Below are 22,020 nucleotides of genomic sequence, written 5' to 3'. Positions count from 1 at the left end.
TCATTGTTTCAGCTGCTCGTGTCGACTTCAGAAGTCTTCGTGTGTTAGTATAAATTTGTCTTTTTTACATGTGGTCTTAACTGCAGCTAAGAGTTTCCATTAAGAGAGTTGGCTTCACCCTGTTGGTTGTCAGGGTCCTTCTTACACGAGTGTTTGTTTCAAATTGCTGAATGTTACAAAAATAAACATTTACATAACACCTTAAATTATGGCATCCAGCAGGAAATGTGATTTGTAGACATGAAATTTGAATGTCCAATTCACAACATGGGCATTTAGAATAAGGGCAGCAAGCACAAAGTGTTTGTACTCAACAACATATGACCTCTATGACCACTCCAGATAGTCTTAGGGTTTGGCTAATCCAAAAATGTCCAAAGAGGTGGAGTGTGGGTGGAGCTGAAGCCTGGTGGCTGAGCTGGCTGTCACTCCATGCAGCCATGTCCATAGTTATGCATAACTTTAAGATTGAAATTAGATAAGTGTGTTATATATGGGGTACCCCATAGCTCAGCTGGTAGGGTGTGCGTCCCATGTGTTGAATCTGTCGGTCCTCTGCAGTGGCTGCAAGTTCAACTCCTGCCTGCGGCTCATTTGCTGCGTGTCTTCCCCTCTCTCTGCCCCATTTTCTGTCATGTCTTCAGCTGTCACTGTCATAAAGACTAAAAAGCCCCAATAATAATATTTGAAGTGTGTTATATATAAATTTAGCCCTGTTCAGTTGTCATGAATGGAGAAATTAACAGCCCAGAGCAGGTTTTGTGGCCTTTTTTGTAGGCTGTAATCATGTTTATCTCTGCTGTAAAGTTGGGCATTATAACATGGAGATCTCTGGGGATTGTTGTTGGAGTCCACATGAAGTGGCCATTTGAGGAACTGCAGCTTTGGCACGTTTTGCAGCCCCAGACGCTGCGACTCAGTGTTCACCCTGTCCTCCTGAAATTACCTCTTGGCCCTGGTCGTTGAGAAAAGCTGCTTCTGCTAACTCCTCCTAGACTGTTGAACCGGTCAAACTTTGTGTGCAGTGCCAATCAGCTCTCATTGACTCAGTGAAGCTCTCTGTAGTTTTTCAGCCATGGGCAAATCAACTATCATGCAGTCAGTGTTGCATGTTTTTAACAAAATAAATTGGAACTTGTAAATTCAAGTCAAATCTTGGCCCAGATACTCGTTATCTGTATATCCATTATTTGGATATCTGGCTAGACTGGAAGCCCTGAAACACTGACTGCTGCCCCCAGAGCCTCCATCATCGTCAGACAAAAGCCCATGAGGTCGGAGATGATCTGATCTGAGACTGCAAATGACGTAGCAAGGATGTATGTTTGCATTTTATTCATCCAGATTATGTATGAAATTATTAAAACCTATCAAATGAGAATTAGTGCCAATCAACTCAAGGAGAGCATTAACAAGTAAGTACCAAGGTTAAAATCCTGTGGCCTATGTAGAGCTCTATTTGGATACATAACCAATTGCAGTTGATATTGAGGTGGTTTCCAGCAATTTAATCATTTAAAACTGAGCTGACAATCTTATATTAATTCCCACAAATATTAAAATTTCAGTCAATACTGTTAAATTTGCTCTTTCTGGAACGTCTGTAACTTTGAATGCCCCGTCATGCTGAACCTTGTCGTTTTTAGTTCAGAGGTAATCGTGTGGCTACCCCTGAACGGCCATCTGGCAGCAACATATACAATCATTTGGATTGTCATATTAAAAAAGAGTTTCTGCGACTTCTCCCCATTTGCCCTTTAAATCCAGTGTCTCTTACTACTGTTCTGAGCAACTGCACTGGATTAGTGTCACCCACACAGAGCGAGTGACGGAAACAGGGAGGGAGTGGCAGAGACAGGGAGAGGATGATTGGCAGTAGCTGCAGACATAGCACGGCTCTGAACTGCAGACTCCAAATGTGCTGCAGCATAGAACGACCAAAATGCGAGCACCGTGTATGTGGACATGTAAGGACTGCACAACAGCTGACTGAAGCCTAATGGGGTCTGGAGCAAGCCAGAAGGAAGATTCAGGTAGGGATGAAACACACATGACCTCAAATGACCTCAGGAGAAAACTCTGTGGATAGACAAAAAAATGAAACCTTGCAGTGGCATTATCAGCTAATCAGTAAGCCTGTGAGTTCTGCAGATTGGATTTAAGGATTGCTGCTTTAGGAGTCGATTGAATTTGACCCAGATTCTTCAGAAATTCATAAATTCTGTATGTGTCTGTCCAAACAAGTGCAGGGGAGCTACACGGACTGTAAATGAAAAATATTTTTGTGTATACTGACCGACCATGACAGCTTTTTTGCTATAGCCATTGATGAAGTACTGTAGAATGTATTTGACCTTTGGTATGCATCATCAGCACAGATGTGAATGTGGATGTGTCCTCTGAGCTGAAGGTGCAGATGACCGCTTGTCTTTATTAATGTAGAGGTAATACTGATCAGCATCAGTATAACCCTTACCAACAAAGCAGCTACACAACAATTGGCACACTAAGCCCTTTTTATGATGATGACAGTTTGTACAGTTTGCACTCTGCCTCAGCTCCTTCACCTACCAAGATACAACCGTGTTCATCGGGGTAAAAATCTCTGGTGCCTTTTTATCAAAGCTGTTGAACATATTAAGAATTGTTGAGAACGATAATCATTGTTCCTCCATGTAGTACTAATATGAGGTAGACCCAAGCCCTAACACTCTTAGGAAATTAGCACAATCCAATTTAAAAGGTGCTGTTGCTCTTCATACCAAACAGACACACTGACCACACATCTTAGCAGACACACACACACACTGCACACACCTATAACCAGCATGTTTACCTCGCCTGACCTGCAGGTGATAGTCCAGCATTTACTTTTCTATTTGTGAGGACTAAATTTGGTCGACAGGAATTAAAATAGCAGCTGGAGAAGGTGAGGTGAAGGGAGTACCTTTCATGTGTTTGATTGGGTTCATTTTACCTGAAATTGTCCCCAACACAAAGCTGTTTTAGTGGGTTTTTGGTTGTACAAAGCTACAGTATGTGGCCTGAGAATACATCTGTATATCAGACTGATATGTGGTGTCACTCAGTATGTATCCTCCACCTCTGATATTTCAGAGTCATTTCCTCCCTCTCTGTTCCAGAGAGCGCCCCCCCGGCACAGTCCAAATCTGAGTCCGATTCAGCTAACTCCTCTTCAGGCGTACCAGCCATCCTCGTCACAGCTCCATCACGAGAAGACATCCACGCCTCAGGATCCAACATGACTATAGCTGATGCCATCAAAGAGCGGAGGCCTTCGTCCACGCCCATTGTAGTGGGGAGGAAACTAGTGAAAAAAAAACAATAACTCAACATTTCCTGCCACGGACTGGGAATGGTGAGATCAGAGAGAGTGGCAAAATCTCTTAAATTATAAACCATGCTGGAAGTATTCAAATCGTTTACTGCAGCATCAATATTTCTAACTGATATGATTAAAAGTACAGAGGAATTAGCAGCAAATTTAAGTATGAAAATTAGGTGAAATATCCCTCTTTAAAAGTCATATTATTATACACTCATTGTAGAATTATTTTAATGATGGTGAGCAGCTTTTTAATGCTGTATGTACTACTGTGTAATACAATGCATCATATTTTAAATGTACCTCAAAAGGGAACTTTACAGATTTTACCTACAGAGATCAGTTCAGTCATCATGGCGAGTACTAAAAACAGGTGTACATAGTAAGACCTGTCCTGTCTGAGAAAATAACCCTGATGATGTCATCAGCATTTGCAGGTGGGGGGCGGAGAGATGTGGACAGTTAGCAGACGGGGTCCAATGAAAAGATGATATTATTGGTTGCACAAAGAATGAGGAAGAATCTTAAACTGTACTAGTGACATCTGAACTCCTGCAGCTTCGAGTTTCACCATTCTGTATCTCGTGAGAACTTGAGGGAAGTGCAGTACTAAATTGCTGGAGTATTTCAACGCATTCACGCTCACTGCTTGCTCACCCCTGACAATGACATAATTACAGCTATATATTCCATGTTAGTCGTGGTTTCTAGTGTCACTGCATCACGTCTTGTGGGAAGTGGGAAGACGTAAATGTTTACGAACTGTCATTTATGTGCTTTATTTCTATTTTTTAAATTATTTTTTATTTCTTTATTTGTTTTTATTTTATCACAGTCTTTCAAGCAGGACTCAAAATGAATTTCTCAAATGCCACTTCTCAACTCCGGGAAAGTACTTGGTTGGCCTCTTGGAGGACCGGAAGAGGCGTAGTGTGAAGCTGGCGCTCGTCGAGTTAAATCCACAACAGACGATACGCGTGTTTTCTGAGGCTCGACACGATCTCAAATGAAAGAATGGACACCGTGGGAGAGGACGAACCGGACCCTATAAAGCTCAAGTCCATCAAGAACAATAAAACATTCACAGTGCCTCAAAATGACAGGGTAAGACAATTAGCTCCTTGTGGGGACAAAGTGTCGTTCAGGACTTTGGTAATTTAATGATTCCCATCTTATCAGCGACGATCCATCAGCCATAGAACACAAGTAAACACATAACCCAAATCTAGATGACTTAGGCAGAAATTCGGCATATATTTAACGATGGCAACGTGAAACATACTGGGAAAATATCACTGTGTAGCTGTCTCTTGTTCAATATAATCACAACCCAAAACTACTATATAAGACGAAATTTCATCGGCACTTGAAATGCTTTAAATGATGCTCTTAATGATGGGCCGATCTTCTGTGGTAAAGAGGCCGACTGGGTTGATAATCACCATTAGATCCGATTTGATTTCGTTGTTCGCCATCTCATTTCCACTTCAAGTATTCACTTACATTGTTCTGAATACATAATATGTCACGTGGAGTTATCTAGACTTTGTCCATTATCTATGTTTATTCTTAAAGTATTATCCTGTAGGTAATACTTTAATCAAAATGCACTGATAACATAATGTCTTCTTAACGTCTGCTGGGGACGAGCCTGATGCATGGAGTTCACTGCTGTGCCGTCCATGTCTTTATCTTCTCACTTTTTTCAGTTTGGGAGCTGCAGAAGCGTCAGAGAGTTTGAGAAACTCAACCGCATCGGAGAAGGAACTTATGGCATTGTGTGTAAGTCACTGATGTTGGAGACTGTAGACTGGTCCGACCAGGAAAAATGCTCAGTGGATAAACTGTTTCTTTTTCTTAATACAGACCGAGCCCGAGACACCAAGTCAGATGAGATTGTGGCACTGAAGAAGGTCCGAATGGACAAAGAGAAAGATGGTAAGAGCACTGCTCTAACACTGAGATGCATGCATGTGCAACTTGCATGGAATTAGCAGTTTGGGGAACGTAGAGAGCATCACTGTTCTGAGTCATTACAGTCTGACAAGATGCTGACATCTCTTGAATACATGCTGATATTTTGGTGTGACGGTGGCATGAGAGGAGTTGGGCCTGACCAGGTTCACTCCTGGTTCTCTAGTTTGTTAAACTGAGCCGTAAAAGTTAGCGAACCTGTTGACGCTCTGCTCGTTCTGCCAGGGATCCCCATCAGCAGCCTCAGAGAGATCACCCTGCTGCTGAGGCTGAGGCATCCCAACATCGTGGAGCTGAAAGAAGTGGTGGTTGGCAGCCAGCTGGAGAGGTAGCGCACACACATGCACGCACTGTTACTACATGATCGCCTCTTCTTCTGTAATTATGTGTGTTTGTGTTCAGCCTGTTTCTGGTGATGAGTTACTGCGAGCAGGACTTGTCCAGTCTGCTGGAGAACATGCAGACGCCGTTCTCTGAGGCTCAGGTAGGACAGAGCCAAGGAATACAAACTGTTCAGTTGACTGTTCACGTTCAGTGTCCACATATGTATCTGCAGTGAATTCACTGACAGAGAAAGAGAAATAACTTTTTTTCAAGCCATCACTGATTTGGTCTGCACGGCTCACTTTGTCTCGTCTGCTTTGTAAAATTTTCTTCTTTTTCTCCAGGTAAAGTGTATAATTCTTCAGTTGCTCAGAGGTCTGGAGTATCTCCACCACAACTTCATCATACACAGGTCAGTCCCAACAACTACTCTCTCTACTCAACGTAATGACACTCGCTATGTGTTTCCATTTTTATCTCAAAGCATTTGTGATCATGTAACTTCAGCTTGTTAGCCAGCGAACTGCAGTATCTGGTCTGCTCACTGTCTCGTTGACTTATCAATAAACTACAAGCAGAAGCTCGTTTTAGCTGCATGTTAGCATGTGCAGGTTTGCTAATGTCTGGCTAGTTTTCTAACAGTCGGTTCAGGTTAACCAAATTGACATTTCAGTGTGTCGCTGTACTAGACTTGGACAAAATGTCTCAGTAAGTATTAGCAGTATGATGACCTGTGTCTCCAGCATTGTCTGTCCTCCTGTTTCAAAGGCAGTCTGCTCTGTTGGACTCTTTTCTTCCTCCTCTTCATACTGCTCTGCGTCATTAAGCCATGCAGTTGGATTAACTAAGTGGACTTATCTGGTTTTCAAAGCTACAGTTGTATCTAATGCTGAAATGGAAAGGTAATTAATGGAGCTGGAGAGATACAGGTTCCTTCTTAGTCAGTTGGAAAGCGGTTAGTGGAAATGTAACAGCCGATGAACAGATAATGATGCAGGAGTCTGCACGCTGAGCGAAGGAAAGCCGATGTCATTCCATCTTACAGGAGGAAACTTTGCTGGAAGGGTAGAATATTTGCAAATAAGAGAGAAAATAGAGTGAAAATGAAACAAAGTAAATACAGCTTTTGCGTGTTCATGTTGTTTGAGGCAACATTAACACGACTGTCAGATTCAGCTCTGTCACACTTCTGCTGGAACAGAAGAGTGAAAGCCACAACTGAACGGCTGGAAAGCGGTTTTGAATTCACCTCTACAGGACACGACCGGGAGGGGGGTGAAGGTATTGTGTCGTCTGGCAGCAGCCTCATTATCCTCTTCAATCTCGTTATCAGGGACCTGAAGGTGTCCAATCTGCTGATGACAGACAAAGGCTGCGTTAAGATCGGTGAGTCCTCGCTGTTACCATAACCGCCTGTGTAGCTCTCACTGTAATGACATTATGCTGTACGCTGTACTGACATACACTCCGGACTCTGCCGGCCCTGACCTATGACCTCCCTCTGTCACAGTGACTGCCTCACAGTTCTTATGGTCTTCAAGTGACATAATCTTAAACGTACAGTACTGCCTCCCCGTAGAGCGAGGGTGGGGATATTTTGCCGATCACAGGCCAATCCGATTTTTTTTAAATCCTTCAAGGGCCATACTAGATTATTGAACACATGTATCACACTAACCTCTGCTGGAGCCCGAGGTTCATCTCTGAGAGCTTCTTGGTTATGTCCACCATTGAAGGCCAAATCACACAGACATGTGATATCACTGAGTTTCCACGTCAGGTTTTCCTTCATCTCTGTGAATTATTCCAGACAAACAGACGCTTTGGAGCAAAGCACACAGGAGCTGGCCTGCAAGCTTGGAGCCAATCAGCTCCCACCTACACACACTGTGATTGCAATTTCAATTCTTTGTACTTCATCTCCCTGAGATGCCTGACTTCCCTTTATCTCACCAGGATGTCAGGTCTTTTTGTGTTCTAAATTGTGATGTCTAGACCTCTTAACACCAACATACAAAATCCTGCAGGATGCCCCCTGTGTGAGCCACCCCCTAGGGAGTCGGCTCCGATACCCACAGCAGACCAAAAGGTGCGAATACACACCTTTTGGGTAGGGGAGGCGTTCCTAAGGTATAAATGTTTAGCTCTCCCCATGCTTGGGGTCTTTCGTCATTCTACCGCTCGGGTGATGATTGACCTTTTCTTTGCAAAGGAAATAAAACCTTGTCGGCCGGCAGAAGTCTCTATTTCATTCTTCACCAGCAGCAGAGAATTTCCACAACAACACACACACACTTTCAATCGTTCACTCGATCAGTCAGCCAAGCTCACCTGCAGCCCATCACACACAGGTGCCACAGAGATCCACACACATGCACTGACTCCCCCATATGATCAGGACACTCAGCCCCAAGCCCGTTAGTTCCAGCTGGAGATGTAAATCTCGACAGACTGCACTCATATATAGTTTCAGCTTCTGTTTTCTTTCTAATTTCATATGCTCAAATCATCATTTACTATGTACATTTAAGGCTTTGTCAAGAGTCAAAAAGTACATGTCAGTGCTGAGCCCGAGTGTCCGCAGCGGTGGGATGTTTAAGGATCTGGTCTGTGTTTCTGCTGTTCACAGCTGACTTTGGGTTGGCCAGGATGTACGGCATCCCCCAGCAGCCCATGACGCCTCGAGTGGTGACACTGTGGTGAGTGTGCACTGGGCTCTCAGCCATGTTTACTGTAAATTCCCCTTTAGCCTAATTGTGTTTATGTGAGGGTGTGTGTGTTACACTGCAGATGACTCTGGCGTTACTTATGTTGTGCTTGTGCAGCCTCAGTGGAAACTCGTCCTTTTAATCTCTCGCAGTAATCCTCCTCTCATTAGCTTCAATGCCTCAAGCCAAGTCTCCGTCACGGTATGCCCTCACCCCCACCTTTCACCTGTCTGCAGGTACAGAGCTCCAGAGCTCCTCCTAGGGACCAAGTCTCAGACTACAGCCCTGGACATGTGGTGAGACTCCAACCTGTGGCATTATCAGAGCACACACACAGGCTACACATCCTGTCCACACACACAAGTCCACTTCATGCTCTTAAGGAACATAAGGAACCTCCACAGAGGAAGCAAAATGTCTGTAAGGAGAGAATTAGAATTTGATTATCTGCATTGACACACAGGTCAGTGGAACATGACGGCATGAATTGTTGACGGCACTGAACTTTCTGTGATGTTTCCTGTGCAGGGCTGTCGGCTGTATTCTGGCTGAGCTGCTGGCTCACAAACCTCTGCTGCCTGGAAGCTCTGAGATCCAGCAGGTCGACCTCATAGTTCAGCTGCTGGGAACGCCCAATGAAAACATCTGGCCGGTGAGACCTCAGCTGTTAACACGTCTGCCACGTAAAGCAAACTCTGTGTGTGTGATGTCTGATGACGAGGAGTATGCCACATTGAATTTGTGTGTGTGTGTGTGTGTCAGGGTTTCTCTCAGCTGCCCCTCATCAGTCAGTACAGTCTGAGGAAGCAGCCGTACAACAACCTGAAGAACAAATTCACCTGGCTGTCTGATGCTGGACACAGACTGCTCAACCTCCTCTTCATGTACAACCCACAGCGCAGGTACACACACACACACACACACACACACACACACACACAACACACTGTGTGTATCAGCAAAATGCTTTGAAAGTAACCATTGTCCCCAAATGGGAGTTACTTTGCACAGCACTGTACACATCAGACAACACACAGCACACAGTAGCGACAAACAGCCATCAGCACTCACTCAGGCCAGTTCAGCAGGGCCGACTATTTTAGGCAGCCATGTCTGCGGGGATTAGGCTTTTCCTAAAGCGAGCCCTTCTGCACCTCAGCGCTCTGTGCCTGTGCCCAGTGGGCAGGAGGGTGAGGTGGTGACTGAATGGGTGTGTGATGTCCTCTGCTACTGAGGTTGCGGTCTGCGCAATGGCCTCAGTGAGCGTTAAGCCCTGTGAGACTGGGTGTGGGGAGGCCGGACATCCTGGCAGCAGCGGTGTAGGTTCGGCCTGTGAGTTCGGCCTGATTAGTGGAGGATAACAGCAGCAGAGCATGCACCGTTCCACCGTTATACATAAGGTTATTAACAGAGACACCTTTGTGTGTGAACAGCGCTCTCTCTGGAGTCAGCTACCTAAAACTTCCTATCAAAATGAATCAGCTATTTACAAGTCGAAAGGATCTCCAGTTCCTTTCCTCTTGTAGCTTAGTCCAGTGGTGTTGCCATGGTTACCTCCTATCCTCCTGACTGACAGTAGGAAACACGATCCCACCGTGTTCTCAGGATGATTAGATCATGTGCGGTTTGTTTCTGGGTGTGATCAAGATGACTGATCTGATGAATCTGCACATGGCACGAATCACACATAAGGTATACACACACACACACACACATACAGGCACAGACAGACATGCACTGATGTACCACTGATGTCATTGTGTATTATATTATCATGAATACAATCAAAGAAATTGGGAATAATCAATCAATGAACATTTCTTAGTTTGAGAGAGATCAGTTCTGCCTCACCTCTCTGTTGTCTCTGCTGACAGCAGGCGCTGAGTCATCCTTTCAGTCACATCAAACCGCTCTCCTGAAGAACTCAGGGCCTTTCCTCTGCTAGTTGCTTAGATTTAATAGAACGCACACTGGAGGAGGAAGACTTCTCACACCAGCTTGTCTCACTTGATTTGACCCTGCGTCAGATATCACGTCGACTTGAAACCTGCCAGATATGTTCTGTTCTTAAGAGCGATCCCTGGCTGATTCTTGTTTTCCTGATCCAGAGCGACTGCCAAAGATTGTCTGGAGAGTTCCTACTTCAAGGAGAAACCTCTACGTGAGTGAAAGTGTTGGATATGAATCAGCTGTAGCTCCTGTCCTCTGATGTACAGCCACTCATTCATCCTGTCTGCTTCTCTGTGCAGCCTGTGAACCAGAGCTGATGCCAACCTTCCCCCACCACCGCAACAAGCGGGCCGCTCCTCCGGCAGAGAGCCACTCGAAACGGAGCAAAGTGTGATGAAGGAGCTGATGATGATGATGATGATGATGATGATGAGACATTTGACTGAAAGGACACCGCTGTGGCGGCGATGTTCTCGGGCATGCGTGCTCACAGGACGGACGCTGGTTTCTGTTCGCAGTGCATGCGTGGAACGTGGATCTGGAGTTTTCAGCAAATGCAGAACATTTAGTAACAGTTTCAACTGAGCTGAAGCCGACAAACACGTGCTGGACTGCTCATACAGAGCTCTGCGGTGTTCAGTGTAATGCTAAAAAGGCTGTAACCGCACATTCATCAGTGTATATCCGGTGATTTGCAGCAGCATGCTCTGCTTATAGGCTCAGTAGAAACCTCTTCCCTTAGGTTTATGTCTTAATATTTGCTGCCAAGCTCTGCACACTAAACAAGGTGAAGGTAATGTGGACGCATATGCTGAGGCATTGTGTCCTTTGTGTTGAACATCTGTCACTTTTTAGATGTGCTGTTCTGTCTCTGCTCTTTGTGTGATCAGTAACATCAAAACGGTAAAACTGTGAAAAGGCAAGACAAGTAGGAACTGAACCGACTTGCTTGAGCTCTGCCCACAGTTACAGTCTGCCTCTTAGGAGTTTTTTTTAAAGTGCTACAATCTGCCTGTACAATTCAGAGATTGTGGCTGAAGAAATGGAATGCAGCCTCGCAAAGATCTCAGCCTGTCCGTGTGTGTCGATGAGTAGCTGTGCGTCCTGCCAAAGTGTCCTTCAAGTGAAACGCGGAACTTTTCAATCTGCCCACTTTGTGTTGACATCGTTGGGGAAACACGCTTATTCTGGAGAGTCTGATGAGAAGATCGATATCACTCATGGACACACGTAGCTGGATCCAGTCTGTATGCTAAGCTAAGCTAACAGGCTGCTAGCTGTAGCTTCATATTTACTATCTGGACATGAGAGTGGTATCATTTTTCTCATCTAACTTGGGGCAAAAAGGTGAACAAGCATATTTCCATAAGTGTCAGACAATTCCTTTTAGAGCCTCAGCTTGAATGCCCGAAACATACTGTAAATGACCAGTGGCCTCAGTACGAATCAGAGAAGTGGTAAACTGGTAGACTTGTTTGACACCTAGCTGTCAATAAACAGGTTTAGAACATAACTGATATTTACCCTGTGCACTGGTTCCCAGCCTGGGGGTCACCAAAGCTTTCTTTTTAGGATTTTTTGGTATTTCTGCTTTAGTTAGATTAGAACAAAGGCCCAGAGCAGTGAATTCATTAAAAAAAGAAGCCTACTCAGTGTGTCTGATTGGTAAAATGTTTAAAAATACATAAAACAGATTCATTCAAATTCATCCAAATCGCTCATTTTACACAAACTTCCTGCAGCTACTCTGTTCACTGTTTGGGTTAAATGAACAGTTTATCAGTTGTTCTGTACTGTTATTGTTATGCATTGATCCATTTGTTTACTCAATGACATAAAAGGGGTCACTAAAGGAAAGAAGTTTGGGAACCAGTGATCTAGTGGGATAGATACTGAAAATGTCACAGTTTAAACCCGCGGCTAGTGAACATAATAAACATGTCAAACCACCAACTGTGCCTTTTCTTCATTTGAAATGTCAGTTTTTATTAATGCAGGATAAATTAGTAGTAATGGTTACATGGCCAGTGGCAGGTTAAGTTCCCTTACAGGGACATTAATAACCGACCTCCCACTGACCCAGTATGTACCTCCACAAACACACAGCACTGAGCTATCACAAGAAGTCCCGTCACTGTTAGCCAGACAAGCCTGTGGTCCTGATGCAGTAGTGAAACAGAGGTCAGAGAGGTGGTGCGGAACAAACATCCAAGAGCAGTTTGGTTCAAAAGACTATTCAAAACCGGCTGTGTGATCCTGCTTTCCTCCCTGTCTGTTAGCTGACAACAGGACAAACGCCACTGGAGCTTGAGAAGAGGCGGCCATGAGCAGATGTCACAGAAACAGTGTGGTAGGGTTTGCCTCAGCATAGAACTTGGTATGACTCCCAAAGAAAAAACAAAACAAAACACAGGACTTTCACTGGAGCTCCATGGTGAAATACCAACAAAAGAAATACTTCAAGTGTAAACAAACTATCTCTATTATAGTCAGTCAAGTTACATGTCAGGAGTGATCGAACAGGGTGTATAAAGTGTTCTGTAACATCGTCGAACAATGTGTGCAGGGCAAACTAACAAAGTATTCAAAGAGACGTGCATGACTGGATTCATGAGCCATGTAGGTTCAGCACTGAAATGACCGATGCAGAGCAGACTGCTACAGAAAGACCAACGTCAACAAAGTAAAATCCAAACAGGAAGACATCACAGAACGCCTCACTCAGACAAGCGCTTTCTGAGAAATGCAGTGCACAAACTCATTAAAATCAAAATTCATTGAGACAACGATCTCAGCTAGGTCTATTTAGTGTCTGCTCTGGAGCTTTCACTTCAATCACATGATCTTCTTCAGCAGATTGCCCAGAATTGTAGATGTTGAAATTTCTACTTTTTTCAGAACTTTTCAAGGACTTCGCGTCTGCATTAGCTCATTATCGAAAGCTCCAGAACTGCTACTAAATGGACCAAGGCCAAGCATGGCCTTTCAACCTCAGCCAAAATGGAGAAGTCCTTACAGAAAAAATGTCAATTTGAACATGTATAACAGCACAGAAAGGGGGCGAACTCCTTCTGCTGAGGAAGACCGTGTATTATGACTGAAAGCTCCAGAACAGCTACCAAATGAACCCTGTGGTGAGACCAACTCAAGGATTAACACTGAGCATTTTAAAAATCTTTTTTCAAGTTCTTGGACAGAGGAAATGTGGTGTTTGGCTCTCGATCAAGCACATCTCTCGTACTGTAAATATTGAACACGAAAGCTTCGCTCACGCTGCTGCGAGCACTGAGGTACAGGCCTGATGCTGACACACAACGAGCTGCAGAGGGCCGCGGAGGCAGCAGCGATCCGTTAACTGAACTCTTCATCAGGTAACAAAATAACAGGGCTCTCAACATACAGACAAATACATTAAGACACACAAGCTTAATAAAAACACTTAGGATGCATTTACACACTCGCATGCCTGTCGGGAGAACTACCTTCTTCTTTTGTTTCTTCTTCATACGTCGCTGTCCTTCATCAAAGCAAAGTGCACCATGGCAACAAAATGTACAGTCTTTCAGTCAGACAGAATCAGCTGAGAGAGGGACAAATGCATTCAGACTCAAAATGGAGCTTTCCTCACATCAACGCAGGTTAGATGAGACGTTCTTGTAGTGAATATGCTGCAGCGGAAAGGGGGGCAAGACGTGGGCTTTATTGTCCAACTACCAAATCACACCAACATTTTCTATTGTAGCAATTGGTCAACTTCCCCCAAGGATTCAATGACAGCGGCCTTCTTTCTAAATCCATGAGAGGCAGTGAACCAAGTGCTGGGCTGAGAGATGAAAGCCAACAGGATGGTACAGCGGTTGAGGGGTGGGTGGAGTGTTGCTGGGAGCAGTTTGACCCTTCTGGTGGACTGAGGAGAGGTGGGGCAGGGCTGGGTGGGGCTCTGTCTCTCAGCCCTCCATCCCAAAGTCCTCTGTGAACTTCTTGACCTTCAGCAGATCTTCAGTGTTGACTGTGGGACGGGTGGTGGACAGAGAGCGCAGCATGTCCGACTGCAAACCAAGCAGAGATACATACTCTTCATTTTTGTTTCACATTGTGTTTTTTATATTCACGTTCTCCTTCATCCTGTTTCCCACCTGCCTGACGTCCACAGCTTGAAATCTGTTACTGTGGATCATGTTTTATATTAAGATGATCCATTATATCTGAGATCTAAACACCAACACCCTGCTTCTCAGGGGGAGCGACCAGCTTTGTGGCAGGGAATGGCTATCGCACCACAACCTGCTGGATAATAATAATAATAATGTTCCAAAGGAGTCATCGCGACAGCACCGAGACAGACGGACACAGAAAGAGGGAGGAGGGCTGGCATTCAACGTCAACAACAACACTCTTCAGCAACGCTCACTCCCTGAGGAACAAGATGGAAGAGTTGTGCCTGAACACTGAGGGACTACACTCTTCAGGGTTCCAGCACATGTCCCTAAAAGAAAGATCCTGGACAAAAGCTTTGACAGTACTAAAGATGCATATGCTGCTAAGATGGAACCACCCCCTCCTTTCAAACTAACCCCACCTTCAGGTCTGCCCTAAAAAGCAGCAAACCTGAGTCAAAGTCTGTCAGTGTGTGGCAGGACAGGATTAAGAGGGAGCAAAGTAGTCACTTCCTGTCCACAGCGTGGGAAGTTTCCCAATAAGACTAAAATATTGACAGTATCATGAAGGTGATCACAGTGTAGTTTAATTTTTGTGTCAACACTGTGGTGCCAAAAAGAGATGAGGATATACCCAAAAAACAAAGACTACATCATGTCTGAGATCAAACACTGCATCAGAAGAAGAAAACACTCGCATTTCAGAACAAGTGGAAAAAACAGCAGGACAAAGAGGACTAAAGGGGAAACTACGGGAAGCACATAAGCAACACAGTTTACGTCAGAGAAGCTTTCTCAAACAAGAACTCAGAAAAACTGATGCAACATAATGAAGGAAATAACCAACCTGAACTCTGACAAGAGGGAAACACATTTACTCAATCAACTGGAAAAAGCAAACAAACTCAACAACTTCAACCATCAGCTTCATTCAGTAGAGAGTGACTGCACTGATGCTGTCTATTACAGTGACATGTGATCCAACGCAGGATAGAATACTGACTGATCCCAGTGCTGTGGCCAAGGTTTTTAAAAAGCAGCACACTAACGAGGCCAGTGGGTCAGACAGGATAAAATCACCTGTGGCCCAAACCACATCCTTCACAAGGAGGTCAACTGAGGGCTTTGGGCCGAAGGTACAAGTTACCAGACTGGAAGTTGAACCTAAATAAACCTTGGTGTACAAATTTCTGCTGAGGGAGACAATAAAGGCTAATCTACTCTAATCTAATCTAATGTAATCTGAAAAATCTAATCATGAGCATCATGATGGAAAAGAACATGGAAAAGAATCTGTTGCATAACCATTTATCCACGTTTTAATGGACGGAAATAGAGCTCCTAAAAACAAGGATGCACAGCTTGCTAATGACTCAAGTGGCACATTAATATATTCTGCTGCCTGAATCTTCTTGTCCAGCTGTTACTCTGGAGGCAGAGATGAAGAGCTGCTGCCTTGCTGTTGAGAAAAAGCTGACCATTTTTTGTATCGTCCCTGAATATGTGTGTATCTCACCATGCAGACTATGGGCTCCAGTAGCTTATCACTAGGCACATCCATCCAGGTCATCTCTATGGCTGCAGGGTCACCGGGGGAACAAGGAGTCAAGAGGTCGTCCACCATCACCTGGTTGTTGCTTCGGGATGGACCACGAACCTGCAGGAGTAAGAGCAAGAAACAAAGCTGAATCTGGGAATCGACTGATGTGGGCTTTTGAAGTCTGACTGTTTTTTTCTTGGGTTTTTTAATGATGTCACCTTTTTGAAGTGTGTGGCAGACTGGACCTTCCTAACTGGCTGCATGAGCGCATCCCGGACAATGATGCTGATGTCGGCACCGGAGTAGCCGTCTGTTTTGTGGGCGAGCTGCCGCAGGTCGGCCTCACTCAGGCTGTGCGGCGTGTTGCCCAGATGAAGACGAAACATCTGAGCCCGAGCCGGCTCCTCCGGCAGAGGGATGTAGATACGCTTCTCAAACCTGACACACACCAGGGGACAAATTCAGATAATTTGCACATTCACCAGCTGTTCAAAACAGAGATAACATAAACGGTGCCCCAGGCAGCGTTCACAAGCTCCTGCTTGTGTGCCTGGAGCTGAATTTTAGACTGAATTTTAAACTCTGATAAAGGGAAGAATATAAAAATGCAGGACGACTTAGCAATTGTGTTTAGTGAAGCAGCAAGACTGATGAACACAATATAAGTGACTAACCCATAGTGTCAGACAGTTTGCACATGCTGTGAATGGGGAGCTTTTTCCAGTCCAGTGTTGGTATGTTACCTCAGTAGTGTAGATCCAATGGTTTTAGAGAAGCTACAGAATTCATCCCATTTGTCTTATTTTGTCCACCTTGCATTTCATCTGCCCAAAATAACAATACCTCCATCTACTTACTGTACTTTTATAATTACTTTCTGAAATGCATTCGTACCTGCAGACTCCTCCATGTCATGTGAAATGTCAGTTTAAATAAAGCCTTGTTTTGTTACTTCTGACCAAAACTCCAAAAAGTCCAGTCATAACTTCCCATGGACTAACAGGATATATGACACAGCTGTCTGGTCCTCTGACACTGACTCTGCTGCTGTCTTTTCATGGCTACTGAAATACACTTTGTGTTACAGAGTTGACACTATTAAAAATCCCTGTAGAAGGAACTCAGGGTGAAACAAACACACTTAACCATGGAGTATTAAAGTGACCTCTGACCTTCTGCGGATGGCAGCGTCTAGCACCCAGGGGATGTTGGTGGCTCCAAGAACCAAGATACCATCGTTGTTGTTTCCCACACCTGCAACACCAGAGAGCTTCAGTCATCTCTATACGAGCACTCCTGCCTCCATCTCAGGGTTATGCATCTGCATATTAAGGATGACTTTGTAGTTTTCTATCGTCACTAACACAGTGCATATGATTTGATACTGCATGTTCTTCACTGTGCATTATCACTGCTCTCATTCGACTCACCCTGCATCTGGACCAAGAACTCTGTCTTGATGCGGCGGGCGGCCTCGCTCTCGTTCTCATTCCTGGAGCCGCATAGCGAGTCCACCTCATCGATGAAGATGATTGAGGGTTTGTGCTGGCGAGCCAGGTCAAACAAGTTCTTCACCAGCCTGGCAGAAACGGGGAGATGGACAAAATGAGGCTGAGACACAAAGACTAGAATATTAAAGAAGGAACACTCCACATTAAGAAAGGGTGCAGAGCGTCCCTGACAAAGATGGAGAGGACTGCCAGTCTGCACTGGAAAATGATTCAGTGTGGGTTCTCGATATCTTACAGTCCATCATGACACTGTGTTTGAGCAGTTTCCAAAATAGGACATGCCCTCAACCCTCTGGTATGCATTTTAGCCTGATTTACAATTGTTATTTTTCATTAAAATACTGAAAATCTGTTGAAAAATGAGAAATGCTTTCATCTAATAACAAAACTGAAAATACAGCAAAAGTCATGTCTTCATAACTGTTAATTAAGTCAGTGTTTCTGGAACAATAATGTAGTCCGGTTTTCACTCTAGTTAGGCTGAAAACACCTCATAAAATTAACATCTAAAACCAAATTCCGCTCTTTCTATACTACAATAAACTCGTCTTTCCCTGTCTAGAGTGCAGCTTCATACAACAGCCACCCAAGGAAGACACGTACTTCTCACTCTCTCCGAGCCACTTGGACATAAGGTCTGAGGAGGAGACGGAGAAAAAGGTGGAGTTATTGGCCTCAGTGGCCACAGCCTTAGCCAGGTACGACTTTCCCGTCCCCGGAGGACCAAACAGCAGGATGCCTCTCCATGGAGTGCGCTTTCCTGAGAACACAGAGACCAGAAGTAATGTTGGCCATATTATGTCATACTCGGATGCAATTGAAGAAGGTACCGTTCAACAGGCTGTTCCAGCAGTCCAGCATAAACAGTGAGTAAAACAGGAACGGAGGATAACGTGATAACATTTACCGCTACACCCACACTGGGGACTGAATTTCCCGGGTGTGGGATCGATAAAGTCTTATCTTATCTTATCAACTTACAGTCAAACAAGGACGGAAAGCTTTCACTGAAAGAGAAGCGTTATAACATCCATTACGCTAATATTAAAATGATGTTTCACATCATCTAAAATGACTTCTCAACTAATGAGCAGCGATATTGATCTGAGGCTGCAGTGAACTAATTGCACAATTGATTTATCTATTAACTAGTTTTTTGACCTACAAAATCAAACAAAACAGAAAGCAACATAAAAATATTTATCAATATTCCCAATGATCAAGCTGACATCTTCACATGGTTTGGTCTGAACCACAGTCCAAAATCCAAGAGATTCAATTTCCAATGATATAAAACACAGTGTCAAAGTACAGTAACAAAGAAAAGAAGCAAACATTTGAGAAGCCGGAACCACAGAATGATTATTCCAAATAACATTCTGTTGATCAAACAACTAAACATTTCAGCTCGATATTTACCTTCAGTTGTCACAATGCTATACTATCAACAATGTACATTTTTGGCTTCAAACACACCTATAAATGTATTAAGCTGCCATATGATTTTAACGTTTTGATCTCAGTGTATGATGATTAGTGGATGTAAACAGAGTCACAGAGACAGAAGATTCAGCAGTACCTGTGAAGAGGTGAGGGAATTTGATGGGCAGGATGACAGCTTCCTTCAGAGCCTCCTTCGCTCCCTCCAGGCCAGCCACATCATTCCACCTGACATTAGGCTTCTCCATTACAATAGCGCCTGGACACAAAGGCAGAGCATGATTAAGACTGACGACAACGCCCTTGAAATGCAGTCAAATGTGACTGTACATCTGTAGCTCTGGCACAAAAACACCACATTACCAATGTTACATTTGATCAAAACTTCCCATTACAATCATTTCAGGTGAAGATTCTCCCATTTACAAGCAGTGTAGAGTTAAAATTATACAAAAAAATTAGTCGAACTGTTTCACATCCATTGTAACAGAAGACTGTTACAATGACTGTTACAACTGACTTAATATCACACAACCACCAAATCAACTGGCTTATTACACTCGTGTCTATTTACTTACCCATAAGTTGCTCCTGCAGCTTCTTCTTCTCTGGATTTTCACCCTCGCTGTCACTATCACTCCTACACAAACACAAACAGAGACAGACTCAAATACAGTAACGCCCACAGACATGAACATGTTTTCTCAGAAGACAGAAGGTTGACAGCATACTTGTCATTGCTCTGTGCCTCCTTGACTGGCTTTTTGCCCTGTTTGTCTTTATTTTTCAGGTAGTCCTTAAGTTTCTCCGCTCGGTCCAGGTACTGCACACACTTTGCTCGTATACTCTCCTTTGCCTTGTCACTGTGGGCCTCATCTGAAGGAGAGAAATTCCACACAACAACATGAATAAAACCCACCAATGCTGGTAGTAAGAGAAGGGGGTCAAACTACCTGTCAGGCTGCAGTACTCACATTTGATGGCATGTAGGAAATACTCCACGGCATGCTGGTACAGGCGCAAAGCCTCCTCATAATTCTTTGCCTTGTCTTCCTCTGTGGCTTTGGTCACAAGATCAATCGCTTTCTGCAACAGATGCGGAGAAACAGTCAAAGGCCAGATGAAGATGTAAGATATTTAGTAAGCAGAAACACAGACACAGAGGCAGGAACTGTACACACGTTATTAATCCTTATATTAGTCTGCACATGTCAACAATGGAGCTTCAACCAAAACAAAGAGCATTTGTACAGCTAGTTAAGATGCTGTGTAATGGGTTCCTACTTCTTTCTGATTCAAAAACAAAATACTCTATTTCTTAAGTCAGTTACCAGATTATAATGTCCCATAACGCAAACCTTTGTGTTCTCATGCTAACCGTTTGCGAGCAGCAGCCACAGCCCAGCTAACGGTGAGATAACGGCTGATACTATTACAACGTGAAATATTATCCACAAATTCACGACCCACGCCAGAATTAGTTCATAGTATGCTTTTATACTATATAGTTAGCCAGTGCAGTAACGTCAGATTTCTATGTTTACGCAGTTATTTTCAAGATAATGCAATGGAAGCACTGTTCGTAGGCTCAGTAAACTATACTGTCTTGCTAACAATGTTAGCAGGTTTTAGCGTCAGCTGTTCTGCTAGCAGGTTACCGTTAGCTTGCACTCGAGCTGCCGGATAGGCTAGCAAAGTTATGCCCAGTTGCAGCAGGGTACCGTTAGCTAATAGTAGCCTACCTGTAATGTTGACGTTGTCATTTCATCGCACTCTTCTGCTCTCCGCCCAGACTTCTATCCTCTGACCCTACCCAAAGGTGGATATGTGAAGAAATGAACCTGTTAACAGCCCTATGTTGCAAGGGGACAGCTTGCTCTTGACATGACAAAACAGAGGCTAATTCGTTAGCTAGCAAATATGACAGCTCTGCTTCGACCCAACAAAACCACAGCAACACTGCGTATACCAACAAGCTAGCTGACACAACAATTGACTTCCGGTTAACATTTTCAAAATATAAGGGCGAATGACAAGCATATCCATAAAAGTGACAAAATACAAACATTCACCAGCCCACTGATGACGATATTAAGGCTAAACATTTAAGTAAATTAAACTTCCATTTATTTTTATTGATATTTTCCCGTCGTAAGGTTAAACCTAACAACTTGTCAAATGGTAACAACAGTGGGAGACGTTTGAAGGGACTGCTGCTGCCGCCACCTAGCGGTCTAATTGGTGTTATAGCAGTGGTACCCTGACCATAAGACAGGAAATTAACATGCGTGCACCCCAGTGCTGGGAACAGTCAATATGGAAGATGAAACGAAACAAATATTGTTTATATTACAAAACTTAAAAGTTCCATCTAAATCTTCACAATAAACCAACAATCAAGTCATGTAATTTGTAACCATTTTATTGATAGGTATTTACATTTGAGCTTATTACATTGCTATCATACATTGTATACTGTATCTTGGAAGGAGGTCTAAAATACTTTGCATATGACAGGTTATTGCAGCACTTTATCCCTTTCTGACTTTTCAGTTCAATGATTGTGTTGGACGCAAGCTGCCACAGATATTACCTTTGGTTCAAAAAACCCCTTCTTTGAAGCACTGCTTTGCATAGACAGGATAGCCACAATTTCATAACGAGAGAGGAGATTAAAAATAATCATCTGGAAGAAGAGAGGAAGCGTACATTCACAGATTTAAAGGGGTTTTGATTGGTTAGTGCATCAAGCTCAAAGAGGGACGGCCTGTAGCTTGTTGACGGTTGACCAACTTAAGACAATCAGATCTGTACAGCGGGTTCTAGAGACATGATTACCATCAAATGTGGTGGAAAAGTAGGATGATGGAATGCAACGCTTTACTATCGCTTCAAATGTTGCACGAGAAAAACATTATGTCGGGCCAGGTATAACTCAAACCTCCCACAGGATGTTTTAGGTCTGCTACTCCTTTAACACTCACCAACTACATCTTGAAAAAGAGCTATATAGCTATAGCAACTATACGATTACACATTTTTGCTTTCATAAAAAAGCCAAACAAGGTTG

At 43.8% G+C, this 22,020-nt stretch overlaps 2 protein-coding genes across 2 annotated transcripts; one reads left to right on the top strand and one right to left on the bottom strand.

The window, feature by feature from the left end:
• The first annotated feature begins 1,758 nt into the window (after nucleotides 1-1,758).
• cdk10 (cyclin dependent kinase 10) lies at nucleotides 1,759-12,255 on the top strand. The gene is made up of 15 exons (XM_076732577.1): nucleotides 1,759-2,033; nucleotides 3,144-3,379; nucleotides 4,182-4,450; nucleotides 5,056-5,128; nucleotides 5,213-5,284; nucleotides 5,546-5,648; nucleotides 5,723-5,804; nucleotides 5,989-6,056; nucleotides 6,978-7,030; nucleotides 8,274-8,343; nucleotides 8,589-8,648; nucleotides 8,881-9,004; nucleotides 9,115-9,254; nucleotides 10,461-10,513; nucleotides 10,602-12,255. Exons 3-15 carry the CDS (start codon nucleotides 4,361-4,363, stop codon nucleotides 10,694-10,696), a joined length of 1,083 nt encoding a protein of 360 aa, XP_076588692.1. The 5' UTR covers nucleotides 1,759-2,033; nucleotides 3,144-3,379; nucleotides 4,182-4,360; the 3' UTR covers nucleotides 10,697-12,255.
• Nucleotides 12,256-12,258: 3 nt separating this feature from the next.
• vps4a (vacuolar protein sorting 4 homolog A) lies at nucleotides 12,259-20,917 on the bottom strand. The gene is made up of 11 exons (XM_076732576.1): nucleotides 20,693-20,917; nucleotides 19,925-20,036; nucleotides 19,682-19,826; nucleotides 19,529-19,590; nucleotides 19,090-19,209; nucleotides 18,114-18,270; nucleotides 17,430-17,578; nucleotides 17,172-17,253; nucleotides 16,218-16,437; nucleotides 15,976-16,116; nucleotides 12,259-14,351 (listed from the first exon to the last, which is right to left on the bottom strand). The coding sequence occupies exons 1-11, from the start codon at nucleotides 20,711-20,713 to the stop codon at nucleotides 14,250-14,252; spliced, it is 1,311 nt and encodes a 436-aa protein (XP_076588691.1). The 5' UTR covers nucleotides 20,714-20,917; the 3' UTR covers nucleotides 12,259-14,249.
• Between the last annotated feature and the right edge of the window lie 1,103 nt (nucleotides 20,918-22,020).

The sequence above is a fragment of the Chaetodon auriga genome, chromosome 6 (assembly GCF_051107435.1).
Source record: "Chaetodon auriga isolate fChaAug3 chromosome 6, fChaAug3.hap1, whole genome shotgun sequence".
In the NCBI taxonomy this organism is placed as follows: Eukaryota; Metazoa; Chordata; class Actinopteri; order Chaetodontiformes; family Chaetodontidae; genus Chaetodon; species Chaetodon auriga.
This window is presented reverse-complemented; position numbering and strand designations above follow the sequence as displayed.

Coding starts and splice junctions, on each gene's coding strand:
- cdk10 (XM_076732577.1), top strand. CDS start 4,361: ATGGACACCGTGGGAGAGGACGAACCGGACCCTATAAAGCTCAAGTCC. Junction 5,805..5,988: donor CGCCGTTCTCTGAGGCTCAG/GTAGGACAGAGC, acceptor CTTTTTCTCCAG/GTAAAGTGTATAATTCTTCA. Junction 7,031..8,273: donor CAAAGGCTGCGTTAAGATCG/GTGAGTCCTCGC, acceptor TGCTGTTCACAG/CTGACTTTGGGTTGGCCAGG.
- vps4a (XM_076732576.1), bottom strand. CDS start 20,713: ATGACAACGTCAACATTACAG. Junction 19,827..19,924: donor TTTCCTACATGCCATCAAAT/GTGAGTACTGCA, acceptor TCTCTCCTTCAG/ATGAGGCCCACAGTGACAAG. Junction 19,591..19,681: donor GAGGCACAGAGCAATGACAA/GTATGCTGTCAA, acceptor GTGTTTGTGTAG/GAGTGATAGTGACAGCGAGG.